General features: G+C 41.6%; 1 protein-coding gene across 1 annotated transcript in view; it reads left to right on the forward strand.

Moving 5' to 3' along the window:
- Positions 1 to 21,720, forward strand: part of LOC115078196 (misshapen-like kinase 1) — a 1,532,819-nt gene that overhangs the window by 432,311 nt on the left and 1,078,788 nt on the right. Inside the window, 1 exon segment of the mRNA XM_029580940.1 lies at positions 18,295 to 18,425. Coding sequence (XP_029436800.1) covers positions 18,295 to 18,425 — 131 coding nt within the window.

Genomic DNA, 21,720 nt, shown 5'->3' on the forward strand with positions numbered 1-21,720 from the left:
CTCCACTTCGCGGTCTGTCAACGTGTCACTCTCAAATTTGTATTGAACAAGGCAAAGAATAGATCGATGCGTCTAAAATCTAAAACAATATATCAGAGTCATCTAATTACTAAAAAACTTCCATGACACGGTGGCACTGTATACCCAATGTCTACATCAAACTCAGTCGATTATAGTGCTAAAAAATCTCTTATCCTTAAACAGGAACAGCTCAAAACTCCTTCCATAGAAACAGAAAGGATTCTTAGTTTGTAATCTCTATGTATTAATCCTGCATTTTAATATACTGACTTTGTACTCACATTCTGTATTATCTCTAAAGCATCGGGACAAGTCCTCGTATCGCTAAAAACCCGTCTCTGTTCTTGGCTCTGTTTATATATATTTCTTTTTCAAAAAACCGCGCGAAAAAGAGTCTGACGTCAGACCTTCGTCATTTCAACACAGCTTTATTGTCAATGAACAGTCTAACTAGACATTGGGATCTTTAATAGTGAATTTTGAACAAACTACATAGCACCAGTTTATATTAAGTAAGGACACCTCTCTCTGCTACTCTTAGGGTGGGATGGGGCATTATTTAATTTACAAAATTTTTTTCTCTTCACTTTATATATTATTGTGTATTAGGATTGCTCGCTGTTTCCTCTAAACACTACTTCATACCAATACTTTCTAAAATATGCTTACACCTGCTAAAAATAGATCATAAATAATGTGAAAGCCAACTATAGATTATTAAAAACCCTTTCTTTAAAAAAATTCTTTAAAAATTTTTTTTTAACAAAATATTTTTTATAGAAATATTGCCATAAAGACTATCTGACAAATAAATATATTAAAAATATTAGAAAATTTTTTTTTTATAAAATGAAGGAGGGGTATATGCACAGAGAAATTCTTCCAGTCACATCTTTCTAGAGTTGTTAATAAATTACATCCTGAACAAAGAAAACCATATTAAAAATTTCCACTTATAGAAATACTGAGTAGTCTATTTCTTGATTAAGACCAAATGGTTCCATAGTGTTGAATTTAAATATAAGTTTTTGTTCTATACGTAACAATACTCTATCTAAATCGCCTCCTCTCCAATTCAATTTTGGTTTGCATAGTACACAAAAGGTGTAGTCTTCAAATTTATGATTAGCTGTAATGGAATGTTCAACCATTGGTTTACCCTCAATTCTTCTGTTTATTGAACTTCTATGTTCAATTAACCGTTTATTCAATGGGCGAATAGTGCCACCGTGTCATGGAAGTTTTTTTAGTAATTAGATTACTCTGATATATTGTTTTAGATTTTAGACACATCGATCTATTCTTTGCCTTGTTCAATACAAATTTGAGAGTGACACGTTGACAGATCGCGAAGTGGAGATAATTATATGCAGGATTAAGGTAAATTTTTGAAGTGTCTCGCTGTTCTTTATGAAATGTATATCAATCTAGTTAATATTGCCATGAAGATTTAAGTGATTTCTGACAGATATATATATTTATATATATGTATAAAAATTTTTATAGAGAAAGGAACTTTGTTTTTTGAAACTAAGTATCAATATAGTAAAATAATTTTTGGAGTTATGGCATCTGGATATAATTTCATTCTATAATGATACTTTGTTAACTCGACTATAGTTTAATTAATAAGCTTTGGAATAGTGTATATTCAATATCTGGTATAATTGAGTTCTGATAAATTGTGCAAGATTTTTTATTACAATTCTTTATAACTCTTGATTTTAGATTGAAATTTGACAAAATAATCTACCTATGTAGTTCTATTTGACATCAGAAATCATGTGAGTTTTTTAAATAATTTTTTAAGAGAATTGTATAGATATGGTCTTTCTTTACTATTGTTCTAAATAAATAAAAAAATGCTTTTTAATTTTAGCCCCTGATGCAGCCTTAATTGGCGAAACTCGGCCGGAGTCGGGCTCTGTAATACAAATAATAAATCTTTCCACGGCATAAGGTTGTCTCATTGTTGTTTTTGCCTTGGCTACTTGGGACCGCCTTCCGATTTGTTTTATTGGATCAACACTACCAATACAAGTTTCTTCCCTTTGGACTATCGGCTGCACCCATGGTTTTCACCAAATGCATGGTTGTGGTGGTGGCGGCCCATCTCAGACAACAGGGTATGACCATCTTTCCATATCTGGACGATTGGTTGATAGTAGCCTCGACTCCGGACATCTTGATCTACCACCTCCGACGGGTGATAGAGTTCTTGCAGGAATTGGGGCTGGTGATCAATTTTCAGAAATCACATCTACAGCCAACTCAGAAGCTACAATTCATAGGAGCATGCCTAGACACCACTCGCAACCGGGCATTCCTACCAAACGACAGGATATCACAACTACGTCAACTCCTCCAGTTGTTGAACCACACTCAGAGGCTTTCGGCGAGACAAGTTTTAGTAGTCCTAGGCCACATGGCAGCAGCTATTTTCACGGTTCCCAAACCAGGCTACACATGAGACGCCTGCAATGGGGCTTAAAACGTCAATGAAAACAACACTCACAACCATTGACACACAAATTAATGCTGACAGCCGAAATGAAAAAGGACATAACATGGTGGCTCCTTCACTCTACCCTTTCCAAAGGAGCATTATTCAGCCCCCCTCCTCACAACGCTGTCTTAACCACAGATGCGTCTCGCAAGGGATGGGGAGCACCTCTTGAGATTTACGAAACGCAAGGGTTATGGACAATCTCCGCGCAGACCCTACAGATAAATTTATTGGAACTCAGAGTGATTCGCAATGCACTACAAGTGTTTCAAGACCACCTGAAGGAACGCAGGGTCATGATCTACACAGACAATCAAGTGGCGATGTTTTACATCAATAAACAAGGAGGGTCCGGTTCATGGTTCCTATGCAAGGAGACACTGATAATCTTCGAACACGCTCATCAACATTGCATACATTTGCAAGTGACCTACCTTCCGGGAGTGGCAAACACAAGAGCGGACAGGCTCAGTCGAATCTTTCATCCTCACGAGTGGGCACTCAATTCAACTGTAGCCCAAAACATCTTCATACAATGGGGAACACCTTCAATAGATCTCTTTGTAACGGAAAGCAACACTCAAGTTCCTAAATTCTGCTTGATACGACCCAGCCGCTCAGAATCACTCAGGACGCCTTCCTCATCCCGTGGACAACAGGCCTTCTGTATGTCTTTCCTCCCATACCACTCATAACAAGAACAATTCAAAAGTGCACAGCAGACGGAGCTCAACTGATACTTGTAGCCCCGGCCTGGCCCAGACAACCATGGTACAGTTTCCTTCTCCGACTATCCATCACGGACCCAATTCGACTACCGAATCGTCCAGATATTCTGGTCCAGGATCAAGGGACAGTCCTGCACCCGCTACACTCATCTCTCCATTTGACAGCATGGAGATTGAGAAGCTCCTTTTAACAGAACAGGGAGTTTCCGCTTCGACACAATTCATTTTGCTAGAATCGAGGAAACTCTCAACGAGGAAAAATTATAGCTATAAATGGAAGCACTACTCTACCTGATGCATTTCCAAGGACATACCACCATTAGATTGTTCACCTCAGATACTTGTGGATTATCTTCATATACTGTACACAGCTGGACTGGCAACATCCTCCATTAGAGTTCATCTTAGTGCCATAGCGGCATATCATAGACCGGTAAATAATATCTCTATCTCTGATCACCCATTACTCTCTCGTTTCATCAAGGGATTAACTCACCTTCGTCCTCCGATTTCTAAACCTCCGGTTCCATGGAACCTCAACATAGTCCTTGAACAGCTCATGCTTTCCCCGTTTGAACCCATGGATTCCGCACACATTAAATACCTAACATGGAAGGTGGTATTCCTGGTAGCAGTAACATCAGTTCGACGAGTCAGTGAATTACAAGCCTTAGTCCACTATACTCCATATTTGCAGCTTTATGAAGAAAAGTGGATCTATATACAGACAACAACCAACAAGGACTGAATTACATAGTCTGGGTAAACAAATAAGCATGGGTGTAGCTTGCTTATTGCGGCAGTTACTACCCCTAACTAATTAAGCTAGATATTTCACTTAGATGCAGTTCCAACACTGCTCTCTACATTAATGGTGGGGGTGGAAGGGAAATAGAACCAAAAGGTTACTAAGAGCCAAGAGAAACAGAGAATTATGAGAAAAAAAAAAGTGTGAAACTTGCTGGGCAGACTAGATGGGCCCTTTGGTCATCTTCTGCCTTCATTTCTATGTTTCTGTTATCATCAAAAAGTGGTTCTCAGGACTCATCCATCCTTCCTGCCAAAAGTTGTTTCTCAATTCCATCTCAATCAAATGATTGAACTACCCATCTTTTTTCCTAAACCTCACTCCAATGATAGGGAGAAATTACTACATACGCTGAATTGTAAAATAGCATTAGCATACTACAAAGAACGAACAAAATTGGATTCTCGGGCTTCTCAACTATTTGTCTCTTTTGACCCAAAAGCACCTGGACTTCCAGTGGCTAAACGCACCATTTCCAGCTGGATAGCACAGTGCATACAATTCTGCTACGATAAACAACAATTACAACTACACTCCCAAGGCTTACCAAGTCAGAGCAGTGGCGGCCTCCTTGGCACACCTTAAAAATGTGCAGCCTATGGACATTTGTAAGGCAGCTACATGGTCATCGCTCCACACCTTCACATCACACTACTGCCTTGATCAACAAACAGCCATGGATGCGAAGATAGGGCAAGCAATCCTGCACTCTCTATCCTCCTGTCCACGGTGACTGCCACACTACTAAAGATCACGTACAACTATACATATCACAAATAAGGTGATCGGGAGCTTGGGACTCCCATGACAGCATGGCTAATTTAGCCCTGCTATCAACGGGAAAAAGCAAGTTTGCTTACCGTAAACGGTGTTTCCGTAGATAGCAGGATGAATTAGCCATGCTGACCCTCCCTCCTCCCTAGCAGTCGCTGTCTCTTCGACTACACTACAGCTTAATCACAGACTGAGGAGAATCTGTTACTTTCCTGCGCGGGAACACCCGCGCAGCCGCAGAGAGCAAAAATCGAATCTCTGCTTGGTAAAACTCCGCCTCCCGAACCTGATTGACAGATCCCATGACAGCATGGCTAATTCATCCTGTTATCTACGGAAACACAGTTTACTGTAAGCAAACTTGCTTTTTTCAGACTTCTGGCATTTGCAAATAGATATTTCAAAGTATGTATTAACAAACAAGGGTTGATATAGGTAATTTGGGATCATTTTGCTCTTTCTGATCTTTACTTAAATCCTAGGTTACTTAATCATTTATTGCAACCTCTGTATCAGGATGCCCTAACTTCCTTGTTTTTTGTTCATATCCTTTAAAGATACATCATTCCGAACCATGTGCTTCTGAGTGACCTTCAACTTCCCATCATCATATTGTTTAAAAGCCGCTCTATCTACCTTTTAAAGATTAGGTCCAGCAGCCGGGTTCCCTAGTACCTAACAAATCTTAAACCTGCATTATTGTCTCATCCAGACATTGAAATTCTGGAATTCAGCCTGCCTCTGGAGTCTTGCTCGTGGAACAGGGAACATTTCTGAGAATGCAACTGGGTTCTGTTTTCAGTAATTTAGCCTTCAGAACCTCCCTCTTGCACCTTCCTATTTCATTGGTTCCCACATGTAAAATGACAGTTGGCTCTTTTCCAGCACTCTCTAAAATCTTATCTAGGTAGTGTGTGAGGTCCGCTACCTTCATACCTGGCAGGCAAGTTACCAAGCAATCCTCACATCCAGCAGCCTCCCAGCTATCTATATTTCTAGTGATTTAATCACCCACTATAATGGCTATCTTAACTCTTCTCTCCTGGGCATATGGCCTTGGAGACACATCCTTGATGTGAAAGGATAAGGCATCACCTGGAGGGCAGGTCCTAGCTACAGAATCACTTCCTGCTACACCAAGGTGATTACCTTCTGTTAAGTGACCTTGCTCCTCCAAAGCAGCAGAAGTGCTGCTTGATTGAAGTTGGGATCACTATACTTTGTCCCTGAAACTCTTCTCTATATATATCTCTGTCTGCTTCAGCTCCTCCAGGGATGCAGCTCTGGTCTCCAGAGATTGGACTCATTCTCTGAGAGCCAGGAGCTCTTTGCACCTGGAGCACACATGCAACACTTCACCAACAAGTAGTCATACCTGTAGTTCTTGGTGCAAAAGACTGGATAGCCCCCAACTCACTGCTGGACTTCTGTTTGCATTCTAGTTTTATTAAGTTGCTTAAATTTTAAAAGCTGATTATGGAGTAGGTATGTGTCTCAGTTGAAGGGATTTTAAATTATTTGGTATCTCTTAAAGTTTTTAAATTCATGCTAGGTGACACAATTTGTGAATGACAAGTAACAAAAGTAAAATTAGTGAATCACTAAAATGAGGGTTAATTGTATGATATTCAAATTCACTAATTGACTCCTATTTTGAAGTTTTTCCTTTTGATTGGGGGGAAGGGTATATATTTAACAGAAAAAGAGCCTGAGAAGGATGGGACACCTAAAACTAGTGACTAATTGCCCAGAAACCAAAGTTCTTGCCTTTTCAGACTAAGTAACCTTTGTAAACTCACTGTTCTAATGCTTACAAAAAAGAAACCTAATTTACACCAGCTCACAAACACACTAAAGAAATCCCTGTTTAGTTCCTAGCCTGTTTTTTGTTTTAATTCAAGGTCCAAACAAACAAAAGAAATCCCTTATTATTCCTAGCCTGCTGTTTGATTTAATTCAAAGCCAAACAGACACACATACTAGAAGAAATCACTTATCTGTCCTAGCTTTTAAGCATGACACACTCACTAAAGATTGATATACCCCACACTTTCACCTTTCCCCAGACTTCTAAGTTCCAGTACTCACTGATCCTCTTTAGCTTCACCAGCAAAATCTTCTGCTCATTATTCCCTCAGGAATAGCAATTATGTGGTGGCACCAGATTGGCCCAGGAGACCATACCTGGTAGACTCTCTCCTCAGGTTTCCGCGCCCAGAGATCTGTTACGGCAGGGGCCTGTTCTTCATGAAGATCCGACTTGATTTTGTCTTACGGTATGGCCCTTGAGAGGGCTCACTTGCTGAAGTATGGATATTCTGCTGCGGTGATTGCCACCTTGCTACGGGCAAGAAAGTTCTCCACTTCTTTAGCTTATGTGCGGATTTGGTGAGTGATGCTTGGTATGAACATCGATGGGTGCTTCCTCTTTCAGTTAAGATCCCACTCATTTTGGAATTTTTGCAGGATGGATTGAATAAAGAGTTGTCCTTTAATTCCTTAAAGGTACAGGTAGCAGCTTTTGCCTGTTGTAGGGGTCAGTTGAATGGTGGTCCCTTGTCCGCTCATCCAGATGTGGCCCGTTTCTTGAAAGGAGTGAAACATCTTCATCCTTCCTGCGGTTACTGGTGCCCTTGTGGAGTTTTAATCTGGTTTTGGATTTCTTAGCGTACCCCCTATTTTGACCGATATGTAACCTTTCCTTGAGGTTGCTGAAACTGAAAAAAGTATTTCTTGTGGCGATTTGTTCTGCGTGTAGAATATCCGAGTGGCAGGTCTTGCTGGGAGCCGTTCCTTCAAGTGACTCTAGGGGTGATTCACCCGCGTACTGTTCCTTCCTTTTTGCCAAAAGTGATCTTGAGTTTTCACTTGAATCAGTCCATTTCCCTGCCATTTATTTATTTATTATTTAAGAGTTTTTATATACCGTCATTAAGTTATTCACCATCATAATGGTTTACAATAGGGCACCTATATAAAAAAATATGGGTCGTACATTACATGGGTGGTGCCATTAGTTTTCAGTAACAAGAGTTTTATATCCAAAGGCATTTATTTGGGGGATTGAGTGTTTCATAGCAATATGTCCTGATGGTTGACTACAGTTAAAAAAAAAATAGGTTGAACTAATTCAGTAAGGAGCATTAAATTAGGCATTCGGTGCTTTATGCCGCATGTCCTTGTTTAATTGCCTGCATCAATTTTCTTTCTTGAAGGCTTGTATGAAAAGCCAGGTTTTGAGTTGTGTTTTGAAAAGTTTGATTGCTCTGGAGTCTAAGGTCAAGGGACATGGAGTTCCATAATATGGGACGAGCTAGAGACAATGCTCGCTCCCTCACTTGGGTAAGCCTTGCAGTTTTCACAGAAGGAATGGGAAGGAGTGCTCTGTTTGCTGACCTTAAATTTCTGTGTGGGACATGTACTCTAAGTGCCGTGTTCAGCCATTCTGCTTTATCATCGTGGATAAGTTTGTGTATTAAGCACAGTGCTTTGAACTGTATTCTTTGTTCTATGGGAAGCCAATGTAGGGTGGCGAGTGTAACTGTTATGTGATCTCTCTTGTTTTTTCCAGTGAAAATTCTAGCTGCAGCATTTTGTAAAATCTGTAGAGGTCTTACTGTAGTGTTGGGTAGGCCTAGTAGCAAGGCATTACAATAGTCTGTGCTGGCGAATATCAGAGATTGAAGTACAGTACGAAAGTTTAGTAAGGATAATAATGGTTTAAGTTTTCTGAGTATCATGAGTTTAGCATATCCTTCCTTAACCTTTAATGATATGTGTTGTTTGAGGTTTAGTTCATTGTCAATTATTACTCAGAGATTGCAAACTTTCTTTGCTAAGTCAATTTGTTGGTTGTTATTGAGAAATATTGGAGTTTGTGTAATATTCATGCTTTTCCTTTCTAAGTGTATAAATTCGGTTTTATCAATGTTGATTATTAGCTCCATTTGGTTTAGTAGTTGTTTTATTATGTCCATATACATCATGGCTAGGCCTATTGTTTTTTCAATAGTTTCATCAATTGGTAGGATTAACTGGATGTCGTCAGCGTAGATGTAGTGTGTGATTCTAAGTCCAGCGAGGAGATAGCATAGTGGCAGAAGATATATGTTAAACAGCATAGCGGATAGTGCTGACCCTTGTGGGACTCCTGTTTTCAAGGTAATCTTGTTGGATAGCATGTTTTTAATTTGAACTTGAAAAGTTCTGTTATTTAGATATGATCTGAACCATTTGATTGTTTTGTCTTGTAGACCTATTTCTTCAAGCCTTTTGATTAGTATTATGTGATTCACTGTGTCAAATGCTGCTGATAAATCTAGTAATATCAGAATATATTGTTTTCCGTTATCGAACCCTCTTAGTATATTATCTGTTAGAGCAAGTAGGAGTGTTTCAGTACTATAGTGCTTACGGAAGCCGTGCTGAGACTGGTAAAGGATATTGTTATTATCTAAGTGCTCGGATAGCTGTGTTTGTACTGTTTTTTCGATTAATTTGGCCATTAGAGGTAAGTTTGCTAGTATTTGGGGGGTCCATGTTTTTCTTTTTTATTATTGGTTTGATGATTGCTCCTTTCATTGTGTCTGGCACGTATCCTTCTTCTAGGGAGTAGTTTATAAGTTTTGCAAAAGTTGGAGCGGTGATTTCAGTAAGCTTTTTAATTTCCACTATGGGTAATGAATCTATTTGGTGTGGGGTGGGATTTAGTTTCTTGATCATGTTCTCAACCTGGTTGTCGGTTATTTCATCAAATTCGGACCATGGCGTCACGTCACTCTTACACATTTTAATCTCTTGTTTGGGTGTCTTAGGTATTTTGTTTCTCAGGATCTCAATTTTATCATTGAAGAATCTAGCTATTTCATTGCATCTGTTTTCGGGTACATTCTCCGGTGAGTTTGCGTTGTCTTTGGTAAGATTACCAACTATTTTGAATAGGGTTCTGGGGTTATTCATGTGTTTTTCTATCTTTGTGCTAAAGTATGCTTTTTTGGCTTCGAGAATTGTTTTTTTGTAGAAGGCTAGTTGTTTTCAATATTGTGTCAGGTAGTCAACCGATTTGTGGTTTTGCCAGATTTGCTCTATTTTCCTAAGTTTTTGTTTCAGTTCCTTAATGTGTTTGGTGTACCGTGGGTTTTTTTGTTTTGATTCTTTTGCGATTATGTTTTTTTGGGGGTTTATGTTATCCACTAACTTTCTAATCAGGTTGTTCCAGGCTGTTGTTGCTGTAGTACAGTCAGGGTGATTAAAAGATTTAAGTTCATCTTGTAATTTGTCTTTCAGCGTTAAATGGGGGGCGATAAGTGATTATCATTGGTTTCTTTTTTGGATTTTCCGCTACTTTTGTAACTGCTAATGTGGTTTTAATGAGGAGGTGAGCTGACCACGGGATTTGTGTATAACTAGTGCTTTTTTCTTCAAGTTGGTTAGTGTTTCTGAATGTGAAATCAAGTGAGTGTCCAGCCCTGTGTGTGGGTTTGTCTGTGATTAGCTGAAAACCAAGTGCATTCATTGGTTTTGAATTCATCTGGATTGGGAAAGAGATATGGAGGAATATCGCCTGTTGTGACCCTTGTTTGTCAAGGAGACATATTGGATGGTATCTGGAGGTTTCTAAAACTTTCCGGAAGACAGATCCTCTGTTTGTCCTCCACGGTGAAAGTAGACAGGGCAAACTGGCTTCATGGCTACAATAGCTTGCTAGATTAAGGAGATAGACACGGCTGTGTTTGTTTATGCCAAAAAGCCATTACCTATTCAGTTTAGGGCTCATTCCACTAGGGTTCAGGCAGTATCATGGGCGGAAGTTAGATTGTTGTCTCCCATCAACATTCTCTGAGCTGCGACTTTGTCCTCCTTACACACTTTTTCCAGGTATTATCTCGTTTTATTGTTTTGATTTGTATTATTTTAATTAATGTTTAGCCATATTTCAATGTGCCTTTGCTGCTTATGTTTATTTATTGTAAACCAATATGATGGAATTCGATATGTCAAGATATAAAGAATAATAAACTATAAACTATGTGTAGTTCTGGGAGGACACAGCCTTTGCACTTTTGGTTTTGACTGGACACGGGCAGCCTCCTGCCCTATTCGGGAGTAGCTTGGGTACATCCCATTGGTTCTGAATTCATCTGTCTGGATGCTAAGAAATGAGCAATTACTACTTACCTGATAATTTACTTTTCTTTAGACTAGACAGGTGAATTAAGCTTCCCGCCCTTGCCTGCCAAATGATTGTACTATGCTTCTCCTGTATAGCTCCTGGACTAACACCTACCAGAAACCCCTGATACATTCTTTGTCATAGCTCAGTGTTTCCTGTTGGCTGAGTACTGAGATGGTTATTTATTTATTTATTTATAGCTTTTATATACCGGCATTCGTAAAATCATCATGTCGGTTTACAGGTAACTGAGAAAGGAAATGACAATGATAGGTGGAGGAAGGATAGTTAGATAAAAAGGTAAGGTAACTTTACTGTAGAGCCAACGAGCGTCACAGTTAATTTGGTTAAATAGACGAAATGAACTGATAAAAGAGATTACATATAAAAAACCATATTAGACAAAATTAACTATGTACAAAAGGAAGCAATTCTAGGGATAGGGCGGGGGGGGGGGGGGGGGTGGGGGGGGGAAGTGCACAGGGGGAGGAAGAGGGGATGAGAGAGATGCGAAAGGTGGCAGGGGTATGCAAGGGAGCAGCATTAGGGAAGGGGGGATACAGGGTAAAGTGGGGCAGGGTGGGAGGGGGGAGCTGTACACAGTATAAGGCGTTCATTATATATTACTGTACATATGGCAAGTGGAGGAGGGGGGTATAGTATAAAGGGGGAGAAGGGGGGTGGGGGATGGTGCTGTACAAGGGAGCTGTGAGTGGCGGTGGGAAGGAGAGTTGGTAGCTGTAAATAGGGAGCTGCATAGTGGATGGTGGGGAGGTGAAAGGTGAAAGGTGAGTTGGGGGGAGGTGTGTGAGGGGGCAGGGGAAACTGTACAGGGGCAGGGGAAATAATGTTGCGGTGAAGTCACAGACTAGGATTGTGAGGAGTTGGGATAGGCCTGTTTAAATAACCAGGTCTTGATTCCTTTTTTGAAATGATTAAGGGAAGGTTCTAGACCAGTGATGGCCAACCTTTTGAGCTCAGTGTGTCAAAATTCATAAAAAAAACCGAGCATAACTCGGGTGGTGTGTCACTTCTAGAAAAATCCATAATTGTGATATTTGTAGCTCTAATTAATAAGTTATAATTTTAATATGTACTGTATTTATTAATAAAGCAAAAACAAATAATTCTTTACCTTACCTGCTTAGTGACTTTTTTGTTGCTGAATTTCATCGGCTAAATCTTCAATTAAAACACTCTCTCCCCCTCCACCCAAACTCTTACTCCCCTGGATTTTCTCATACACACTCATGCTCTCACACTCACTGGCTCCCTCACATACACACACACCCAGGCAGGCTCCCAGTCATTTTCACACCACTCCCGCTCCATCCTCCAGGCAGGCACCAATTCATTCTCACACACACAGACCCCAGGCAGGCACCCATGCATTCACACACATACACCCCCAGGCAGAGTCCCATTCATACACATGCACACACTGAAGGCAGACCCCCCTCTCTTTTGCCAGCAACCTCAGAACCTCTCTCATTCCTCTGCTGCCACTGTCACTGCTGCCACATGACTACTGGGGATGTTGCTATTCTTGCACATTCCCAAAGATTACATGTGCCAATCACTAAAAATAATTTTTTTATTACCTTTGCTGTCTGATCTTTGTTTTCTAATTGGTTGGTCACAGGCTTTTTTTTTTCCACCTTCCCTTTCTTTTTTTTTTTTTGGCCAATTCCTTTTATATTGTCGTCTTTTCTGTTTCTTTTCTCTTCATCTTCTTCCCTCAAACACACAGTCAGGTTCTCATTCTCACATGCATTTCTCTCTCTCACACACAGGCTCTCACTGTCACATGCTGTCTCTCATACAATCATTCATACACACAGGCTCTCACTGGCACATGCTCTCTCTCATACAATCATTCATACACACAGGCTCTCACTGGCACATGCTGACTCTCATACAATCATTCATACACACAGGCTCTCAATGCACATGCTCTCTCTCATACAATCATTCATACACACAGGCTCTCACTGGCACACGCTCTCTCTCATACAATCATTCATACACACAGGCTCTCACTGGCACACGCTCTCTCTCATACAATCATTCATACACACAGGCTCTCACTGGCACACGCTCTCTCTCATACAATCATTGATACACACAGGCTCTCACTGGCACACGCTCTCTCATACAATCATTCATACACACAGGCTCTCACTGGCACATGCTCTCTCATACAATCATTCATACACACAGGCTCTCACTGGCACTCGCTCTCTCTCATACAATCATTCATACACACAGGCTCTCACTGGCACATGCTCTCTCTCATACAATCATTCATACACACAGGCTCTCAATGCACACGCTCTCTCTCATACAATCATTCATACACACAGGCTCTCAATGCACACGCTCTCTCTCATACAATCATTCATACACACAGGCTCTCACTGTCACATGCTGTCTCTCATACAATCATTCATACACACAGGCTCTCACTGGCACATGCTCTCTCTCATACAATCATTCATACACACAGGCTCTCACTGGCACATGCTGACTCTCATACAATCATTCATACACACAGGCTCTCAATGCACATGCTCTCTCTCATACAATCATTCATACACACAGGCTCTCACTGGCACACGCTCTCTCTCATACAATCATTCATACACACAGGCTCTCACTGGCACACGCTCTCTCTCATACAATCATTCATACACACAGGCTCTCACTGGCACACGCTCTCTCTCATACAATCATTCATACACACAGGCTCTCACTGGCACACGCTCTCTCATACAATCATTCATACACACAGGCTCTCACTGGCACTCGCTCTCTCTCATACAATCATTCATACACACAGGCTCTCACTGGCACATGCTCTCTCTCATACAATCATTCATACACACAGGCTCTCAATGCACACGCTCTCTCTCATACAATCATTCATACACACAGGCTCTCACTGGCACATGCTCTCTCTCATACAATCATTCATACACACAGTCTCTCACTGGCACATGCTGTCTGACTCACACACACAGGCTCTCTCTCACTCCCACATGCTGTCTTACTCAAGCACATGCAGTCTCTGCAAACATTCAGGTCCTCACACACAATCTCTCAACTCATCTCATACACGCGCGCACACACACACCCACCCACCCTCTACAGACCCTCAGCCTCTCTCTCACCTCTCGGCCTCCTCTTCGCGGGTCGCCGCAGGATGGGCTCTGCAGCGGCCCTGCTACCGGGCTTCTTCCTCTTCTCGGGCCGCTGTGACTTGGGATTCGCGGCGGCCCGTAAGCGCAAGCGATGCTCCTCTTCTGCACAGGCTGATGCTTCTCTCCTTCCTGCCCACGCGGCTCCGGCAACGTTTACTTCCGGGGCCGCACAGGAAGGAGGAGGAGCATCAGCGCTTTTAAATGCAATCTTTTTCTTTGGGCTTTGGTGACGTGGGCCTGTCGCTGCGCCGCATGCGCCCGGGGGCATTGGGGGGATACTAAAAAAAACTAATTTTAAAGGGTTGATGCAGCCGATAAAAAAAAAAAAAAAAAAAGGCTCGGCGCAGCCAATTAAAAAAAAAAAAATTCGATAGTCCCGAAACACTACGCGTGTCAGCAAAAACGGCTCGGCGTGTCACCTCTGACACGCGTGTCATAGGTTAGCCATCACTGTTCTAGACGGAGCTCGGTTATCTGCTTTTAATCAAGTTTTTGCTAGTCTGTTCACAGTTGGCTTTTGAAGAGAATACTGGCAGGCTGATGTCACTGCAGGAGTATATATATTCTGATATCAGCTTTGCTCTGTCTCCATGTGTTGGTAGAGGTGGATAACCCTCTGGTTCTGAATTCATCTGTCTAGTCTAAAGAAAAGGAAAGTAGTAATTTCGCATTATTTTACTATCAGGGGTTGGGTCACTTTAACTTACTTAAATCATCAGGTGACCCTTGGAAGAGCAACCAGATACCTCTGTGTAATTTTGGATTCCAGCCTTTCTATGAAAAATCATATTTCATCTGTGGTTAAATCTTTTGATAAGTTGCATTTATTAAAACATGTTTTAATGTTTCCCTTCCCTTCCCTTTCCCCCCTCCATGATTCTCCCTTTCCCTACTCGTTCTATTCCCTAGAAATATCTCCCTTCAGGACAGACATTAAGGGGTAGATTTTCAGACGAGCGCAAACAAAAGTACGCTGGATTTTAGTAGATACGCGCGTAGTCGCGCGTATCGGCTAAAATCCTGGATCGGCGCGCGCAAGGCTATCGATTTCGTATAGCCTGCGCGCGCCAAGCCGCGCAGCCTACCCCCGTTCCCTCCTAGGCCGCTCCGAAATCGGAGCGGCCTAGAAGGGAACTTTCCTTTGCCCTCCCCTCACCTTCCCCTCCCTTCCCCTACCTAACCCACCCGCCCGGCCCTGTCTAAACCCCCTACCTTTGTCGGGGGATTTACGCCTCCCAGAGGGAGGCGTAAATCCCCGCGCGCCAGCGGGCCTCCTGCGCGCTGGGCCGCGACCTGGGGGCGGGTACGGAGGGCGCGGCCACGCCCCCGTACCCGCCCCCAAAACGCTGCCGACACGCCCCCGCAACGCCCCCCGACACGCCTCCCGACATGCCCACTCCGAAAACCCCGGGACTTACGCGAGTCCCGGGGTTCTGCGCGCGCCGGTGAGCCTATGTAAAATAGGCTCACCGGCGCGCAGGGCCCTGCTCGCGTAAATCCGCCCGGTTTTGGGCGGATTTACGCGAGCAGGGCTCTGAAAATCCGCCCCTAAGTTAACTATTTCAATTATCTTTGTTATACATATGCATATGATATTTATACTCCTAGTTTTACTGTTAAGTAAGCGTTTTGCGTTTTCCAATTATGTTTATTGTAAAGCCTGTGGCTGAATTACTGTTTGCTGTAAACTGAGGTGATGTGCATTACTTGCCGCGGTATATAAAAAACCATAAATAAATAAATGTTAAGCTACTGCTAGAACCCCAAGACTTTAGATCGGTAGTACTGCTCTTGTTTTAAATTCCCTTGATTATTGTAATTCCTTATACCTTGATCTCCCTGCTAGCTCTAGTCATCCTCTTCACTGTACAAAATTCTGTTGTCAGGATCCTTACTGGGAAAAAGCTCAATGATCATATTTCACTTGTGCTTTCAGTGTTATATTGGCTGCCTTTTGCCTTTCGAAGTCAATATAAAGTACTGATGGTTATTTATAATATCCATATAGAGTCATGTGCTAGGTAACCCTTCACTTATATATAATCAGACAACAAAAACCTAGTGGAATTCCCAAAATCAAGCTTCCAAGCTAAGTCACTACTCGAAACAAACAATATTAGTTGCAGGCCTGTGGATCTCAATACAAGAGCAGCTATGGTCCGCCCCCACTTTAAAAGCCTTTAAGAGAGACTTGAAGACATATTGGCTAATTGGAAAAATGTGAAACTATTGAATGTTTATTTTTTGTGGAATTCTGCATGCCTATATTACAAGTATGAAAAATTAGCTTTGATTAAACTTTGTAGAATCGCTTCTTAGTTATGAATGTGGGGTCTGATAGATCCCACTCTTTTCTCTGCTACATCTCTATTGTAGTGGCTATTCCATTGTTTTAGGTAAGGTTCCTCTGTATTGATTCATTGTAAATTTTGACACAATTGCATTTTCTTACTTGCACAATTGTTATATGTTTGTTCACTCTGCTTTGATGTTGTCTTCTAATTTGTTTGTTATTATAAAAAAATTGTATCTTAGTAAGCATATTGAACTTAAAAAAAATAAGAAAGACTTGAAGACTTATTTGCTCTCATTAGCCTTCAAGTCACATTGAAGTGGAGCTAAAAAAAAAAAAGACTTTTAAGTAACTTGTTAATTATGCCTCATCTGTTGTACCCATGAATGTTTTTATTATGAATGTTATAATCCCCCATGAATTACTAAAGTAATGTGCAGATTATAAATTTTAAATTTATAATCTGTTAAAATAGAGTTTAAATTTTAAATTTAAACTCTATTTTATTAGGTCTCCCCTCATCTCACACTAAACCTCTTCAGATGGTTCAAAATACAGCGGCGAGAATATTGATAAACACAAGAAGAGATCACATATCTCCAATTCTCAAAGACCTACATTGGCTGCCAATTCACTATAGAATCATATATAAGTCCATCACCTTGATCTACAAAGATATCCATCAACACTCTCCGCTTAACCTACAAATCCCCTTCAGAAAACATACCTCCTCTAGACCAATCAGAGAATCCTATAGAGAATCTCTACAGGTGCCACCCTCCAAAACTTCTTAACATATAGCCTTCAGAGACAGGGCTTTCTCCACTGCAGGACCTCCTCTATGGAACTCCATTCCCCCGGATCTGCAACAGGAACCCTGCCTTCCAACATTCAGGAAAAGACTCAAAACGTGGTTATTTAAGAAAGCCTTCCCAGACCCCAACTGAACCTTTAATTCACCACTAACCGACTCTCCGACCTTACCTTAACATGATAAACATCATCATTGAGATATTCAAATACTTAGTAAATACATTAAAATTGTTAATTTGTTCCTTCTGTTAATTTCCTATCGACTTTTCACTGCTCCCAGTTGTGTATTTTTCCCTGCTTTACTGTAACTGCAATGTTTATTGTAACTGAAAGGTTTTTCGTTATGCACCTGTTATTGTTATTATTGTTTATTCTTCATACACCCCTTTGTTAATTGTAAACCAGCATGATGTGATACCTTTCGCGAATGCCGGTACAGAAAAACACTAAATAAATAAATAAATGGAATGAAATGAAAGTAACATATGGCTTATTACATTTGTTCCATTGTAAGGTAAAGGTGAAGCTCCTTTACTCAATAAACTGAGGTGTGGTGGGGTGCAAGAGAAGCTCTGGAACAGTCTTTGTGCAATCTGAATGTGAACTAGCTTACAAGCACCATGTTCACTGACAAACTGAAGCTGCTTCTCCCTTCCCCTTTGTAGCTCAACCACCCTGAGGTAATGAGCTGTTTTGGGGAGTGAAGCCCTATTTTTATTGCTTATTTGATTTGACTGACTGCCATTTAGTTTATAAAGTATCGTAGTGGTTAACAATAAAAGAAAACATAGACATAGGATGGAGGGAGGAACGTAAAAATTTCACACTTGCCTAGGATGGCCCAAAAACTTACTCCTTGCTTGTACCACAGAACTGGCTCGTTTCTGAAGCTTGTACCCCAGATGCTCGTTTCTGAAGCATCTGGGGGCTCCCCTGCACTTTGTAAATCCTCTTTTTTTTCTCCTTCTTTGCCACGTAGTTGATTTTGGAGTGAGTGCTCAACTGGACAGAACAGTGGGCCGGCGGAATACATTCATTGGGACCCCGTACTGGATGGCACCTGAAGTCATTGCCTGTGATGAGAACCCTGATGCTACCTATGACTACAGGGTATGTACTGCGTCCACCAGTTTGTCCTTTTCCCCCACCCATTCTTCAGCTGTTGTGAAACACAGTGTGGCTAAAATTGCCTGTTGTCCCATCAGCAGCATTCTATTTCAATTTTAAAGTCATGTAATGGGATGAGGAAGGGAAATGCTTCTCTGGAGAAAGGGAGGGAGAGATCAGTCTCATGATGTTCCAGTAACCAGTAGAAAGGCTTAAGTTCTTTCTGTGCAGAAGCAAACTGGTAACTGGAAGTAAAAAGTAAATCTTGAAAATCTTGCTCTGTACAGTGCCGTGCAAAAATCTTCATTTTCTTGTACATTTTTCACATTCATCCATCTACAGTTGCAAATCTTTATGTATGTTTAGTTTTGAACTGTGGCAATTGTTCAACATTTTTTTGAGTCTGGTTGTTTTCACAAGTAACTTCATGGTTTAAATCTTCCAAAATTTTTATAAAGATTTTTTGCATTGTGTTTCTTCTGTTGCACTATGATTGAGACCGGGAACATGTTGACAGTTGATCAGTTTCAAGATTACTTCTGTATGGGAGGGTGAGAAGAAGGAAGCCACTGCTGAAGAAAAGCCATTTGATGTGCCATATAGCATTTACAGAGAAATACTTGGGGTACACTGCATGCATGTGGGAGAAGGTTTTGTAGTCTGATGAGACCAAAATTGGACTTTTTGGTCTCAATGCTAATCGATACAATTGGCATAAAACAAACACAGGAGAAATCCAAAAGCACAATAGAGGAGCAGGAAACTGCACTCCAACTATTAAATTCTTAATCCAAGGAGATGCAGAAGTATTAAGTCAGTCCCAAACTTCGAGATTAATAATGTAGAAATAATTCTTTATTTTTCATAACTGCAAACTCCATTGCTCAAAACAGCACAGATTTCAGAAAGAGGTTCCCTGACATGGACCCGTATTTCGCCAAACTCTGCTGCGTCGGGAGGGACAATAATTTTATGCAGCATTCACAAGCTATAAAATGAGAATTTAAATCAAATAGTAACCAGGACTGATACAAAATGGATCAAATAATTATACAGCATAAATTCAAACGTGGCACATACCTTCAAAGTTCTATGATTTAGTGTAATTTCCTCGCAAGGAGAGCAAACAGTACTGACGGACCTCGGCATTTAAAGGAACTGAGAATTTTAGGGCCAAAACCTTGGCCAATCAGAACACACCAGCACTGTACAGTTTCAACCAATCGAAATCAAGACCCAGGAAATGTAAACAAAAATGCAATGAAAAAAAGACAATAACGGTAGAAGTACACAATTAAAGGAAGAATTGCCACTCTGTTTCATTATTTAGCCCTTGAGGTGTAAGGCTATTTAATCTAAAAATCCACTTTTGTTCCCGACGGGTTAGAACCTCAGAAAAGTTCCCACCCCGGGGTGGCAACGGCACCACATCAATCACATAGAATTTTAAATCGTGTTCAGTGTGACCTGAGGTAATCCAATGGGTAACCAAGGGGGCTGTTTCCCTATCATTCTTGATGATTCGAGTCCGAATGGGGCAGGAAGTTTTCCCCACATACAGTTTTAAACAAGGACATACTATCACATAAACAACGCCTTTAGTCTGACAATTGAAATTTGACATGAGACGTAGGATGTTCAAAGACAGAGAGTGGAGCAGTATGGGGGCATACCGAACAGTGCCCACAAGGTGCATGGCCTAAAAATTGTACAGAGCCCCCTGGCACGGAATTGTTCAGATGTGAATGTACTACGATGTCTTTCAAGTTCCGACCCCGACAAAAAGAAAAACGGACAGGGACGTCAAAAGTTTGATAGATAGATAACATTGGCCAGTGATGTTTAATAACTGAAGTGATGGTATGTATATGGGTTGAAAAAGGTAAGATGCAATTTATACACTCATCAGATGACCTATTTTGTGGTAAAAATAGGTATTCGTGGTTGGCATAGAGTGCACGTTTAAAAGCGCTATGCAGTATACGTCGTCGGTACCCTTGTTCCCGAAACCTTGACAGCATCTGCGTAGCTTCATTAATGAAGTCTGTTCGGTAAGAGCAGAGCCGTCTAAGCCTAAGTAGCTGACCTGCTGGAATATCTGATCTCAAAGCAGTGGGGTGGTGGCTATCAAATCTTAATAAATTGTTACGATCAGTTTGTTTGCGAAAAATTGATGTATGAAACATACCTTTATCAATAGATACGGAGACATCCAAAAAAGCTATTATCTTAGAACTAATGACAAAGTTAAATTGAAGGTGCTCACTACAAGTATTCAGCCAATCAAAAAATGCAAAAAATTGGATATCTGTCCCTGTCCATACTAGAAAAATGTCATCAATATACCTAAACCATGTAAAAATGAATGATGATCATGATGATGGATAAATAGTCTTCTTCAAACTTACTTACATAAAGGCAGGCCAAACTTGGTGCCATCATGGCCCCCATTGCTGTACCCTCAGTTTGTTGAAAAATTGTGGATTGGAACTGGAAATAATTTTTAGTTAATGCTAGACGTGTAAGAGAAAGCAAAAATGTAGTAGACACCCAAATCGAATCAGGACGGCTGTTTAAGATATCCTCAGCCAGTACGTGGGGTGCCTCTCCAGTCCCCAGATTGCCGGAAGATCGGTTCAGAAGGGGCCAGCGCTTTTTCCCGGCCCTCCAGGGGCAGGGGTTCCCAGCGCTTTGTTCCTTACAGGGGTCGCTACCAGGCGCCGCGTCCTCCGGCCAGGAATCAGTCCTTTCGGGCCAAGCAGCATCGGAGGGGAGCGGGCCCGGGCTCGGTCCCGGCTGCACCTCCCAATGAGGATACGCCGACTCATTTGGGGGACGAGGCCATAGGGGGCAGATTAGCCCTCTTCTACCCCAGGTGGGTCGAGATTACGTCGGACCAGTGGGTCCTCGCCGTTATCCGGGAGGGATATTACCTGGACTTTCATCATCTCCCCCGGACAAGTTTGTGGAATCGTCTTGTCCCCTGCACAAGCAGGCAGCTTTGGACGCTACCCTGGTGAGGCTCCTGTCCTTGAAAGCCATCATCCCAGTACCTACCTGGGAAGTGAATTCTGGACATTATTCCATCTATTTCCTGGTACCCAAGAAGGGAGGTACCTTTCGGCCTGTCCTAGATCTCAAGTCAGTCAATCGATACTTACGGGTACTGAGGTTTCGCATGGAGACTCTGCGCTCCGTCAAGGCCGCAGTACAGCCAGGAGAATTCCTCACGGCATTGGACCTATCAGAGGCATACCTGCATATCCCGATCCATCCGGATCATCAGCGCTACCTACGC

The sequence above is a fragment of the Rhinatrema bivittatum genome, chromosome 16, assembly GCF_901001135.1.
Source record: "Rhinatrema bivittatum chromosome 16, aRhiBiv1.1, whole genome shotgun sequence".
NCBI classification, from domain to species: domain Eukaryota; kingdom Metazoa; phylum Chordata; class Amphibia; order Gymnophiona; family Rhinatrematidae; genus Rhinatrema; species Rhinatrema bivittatum.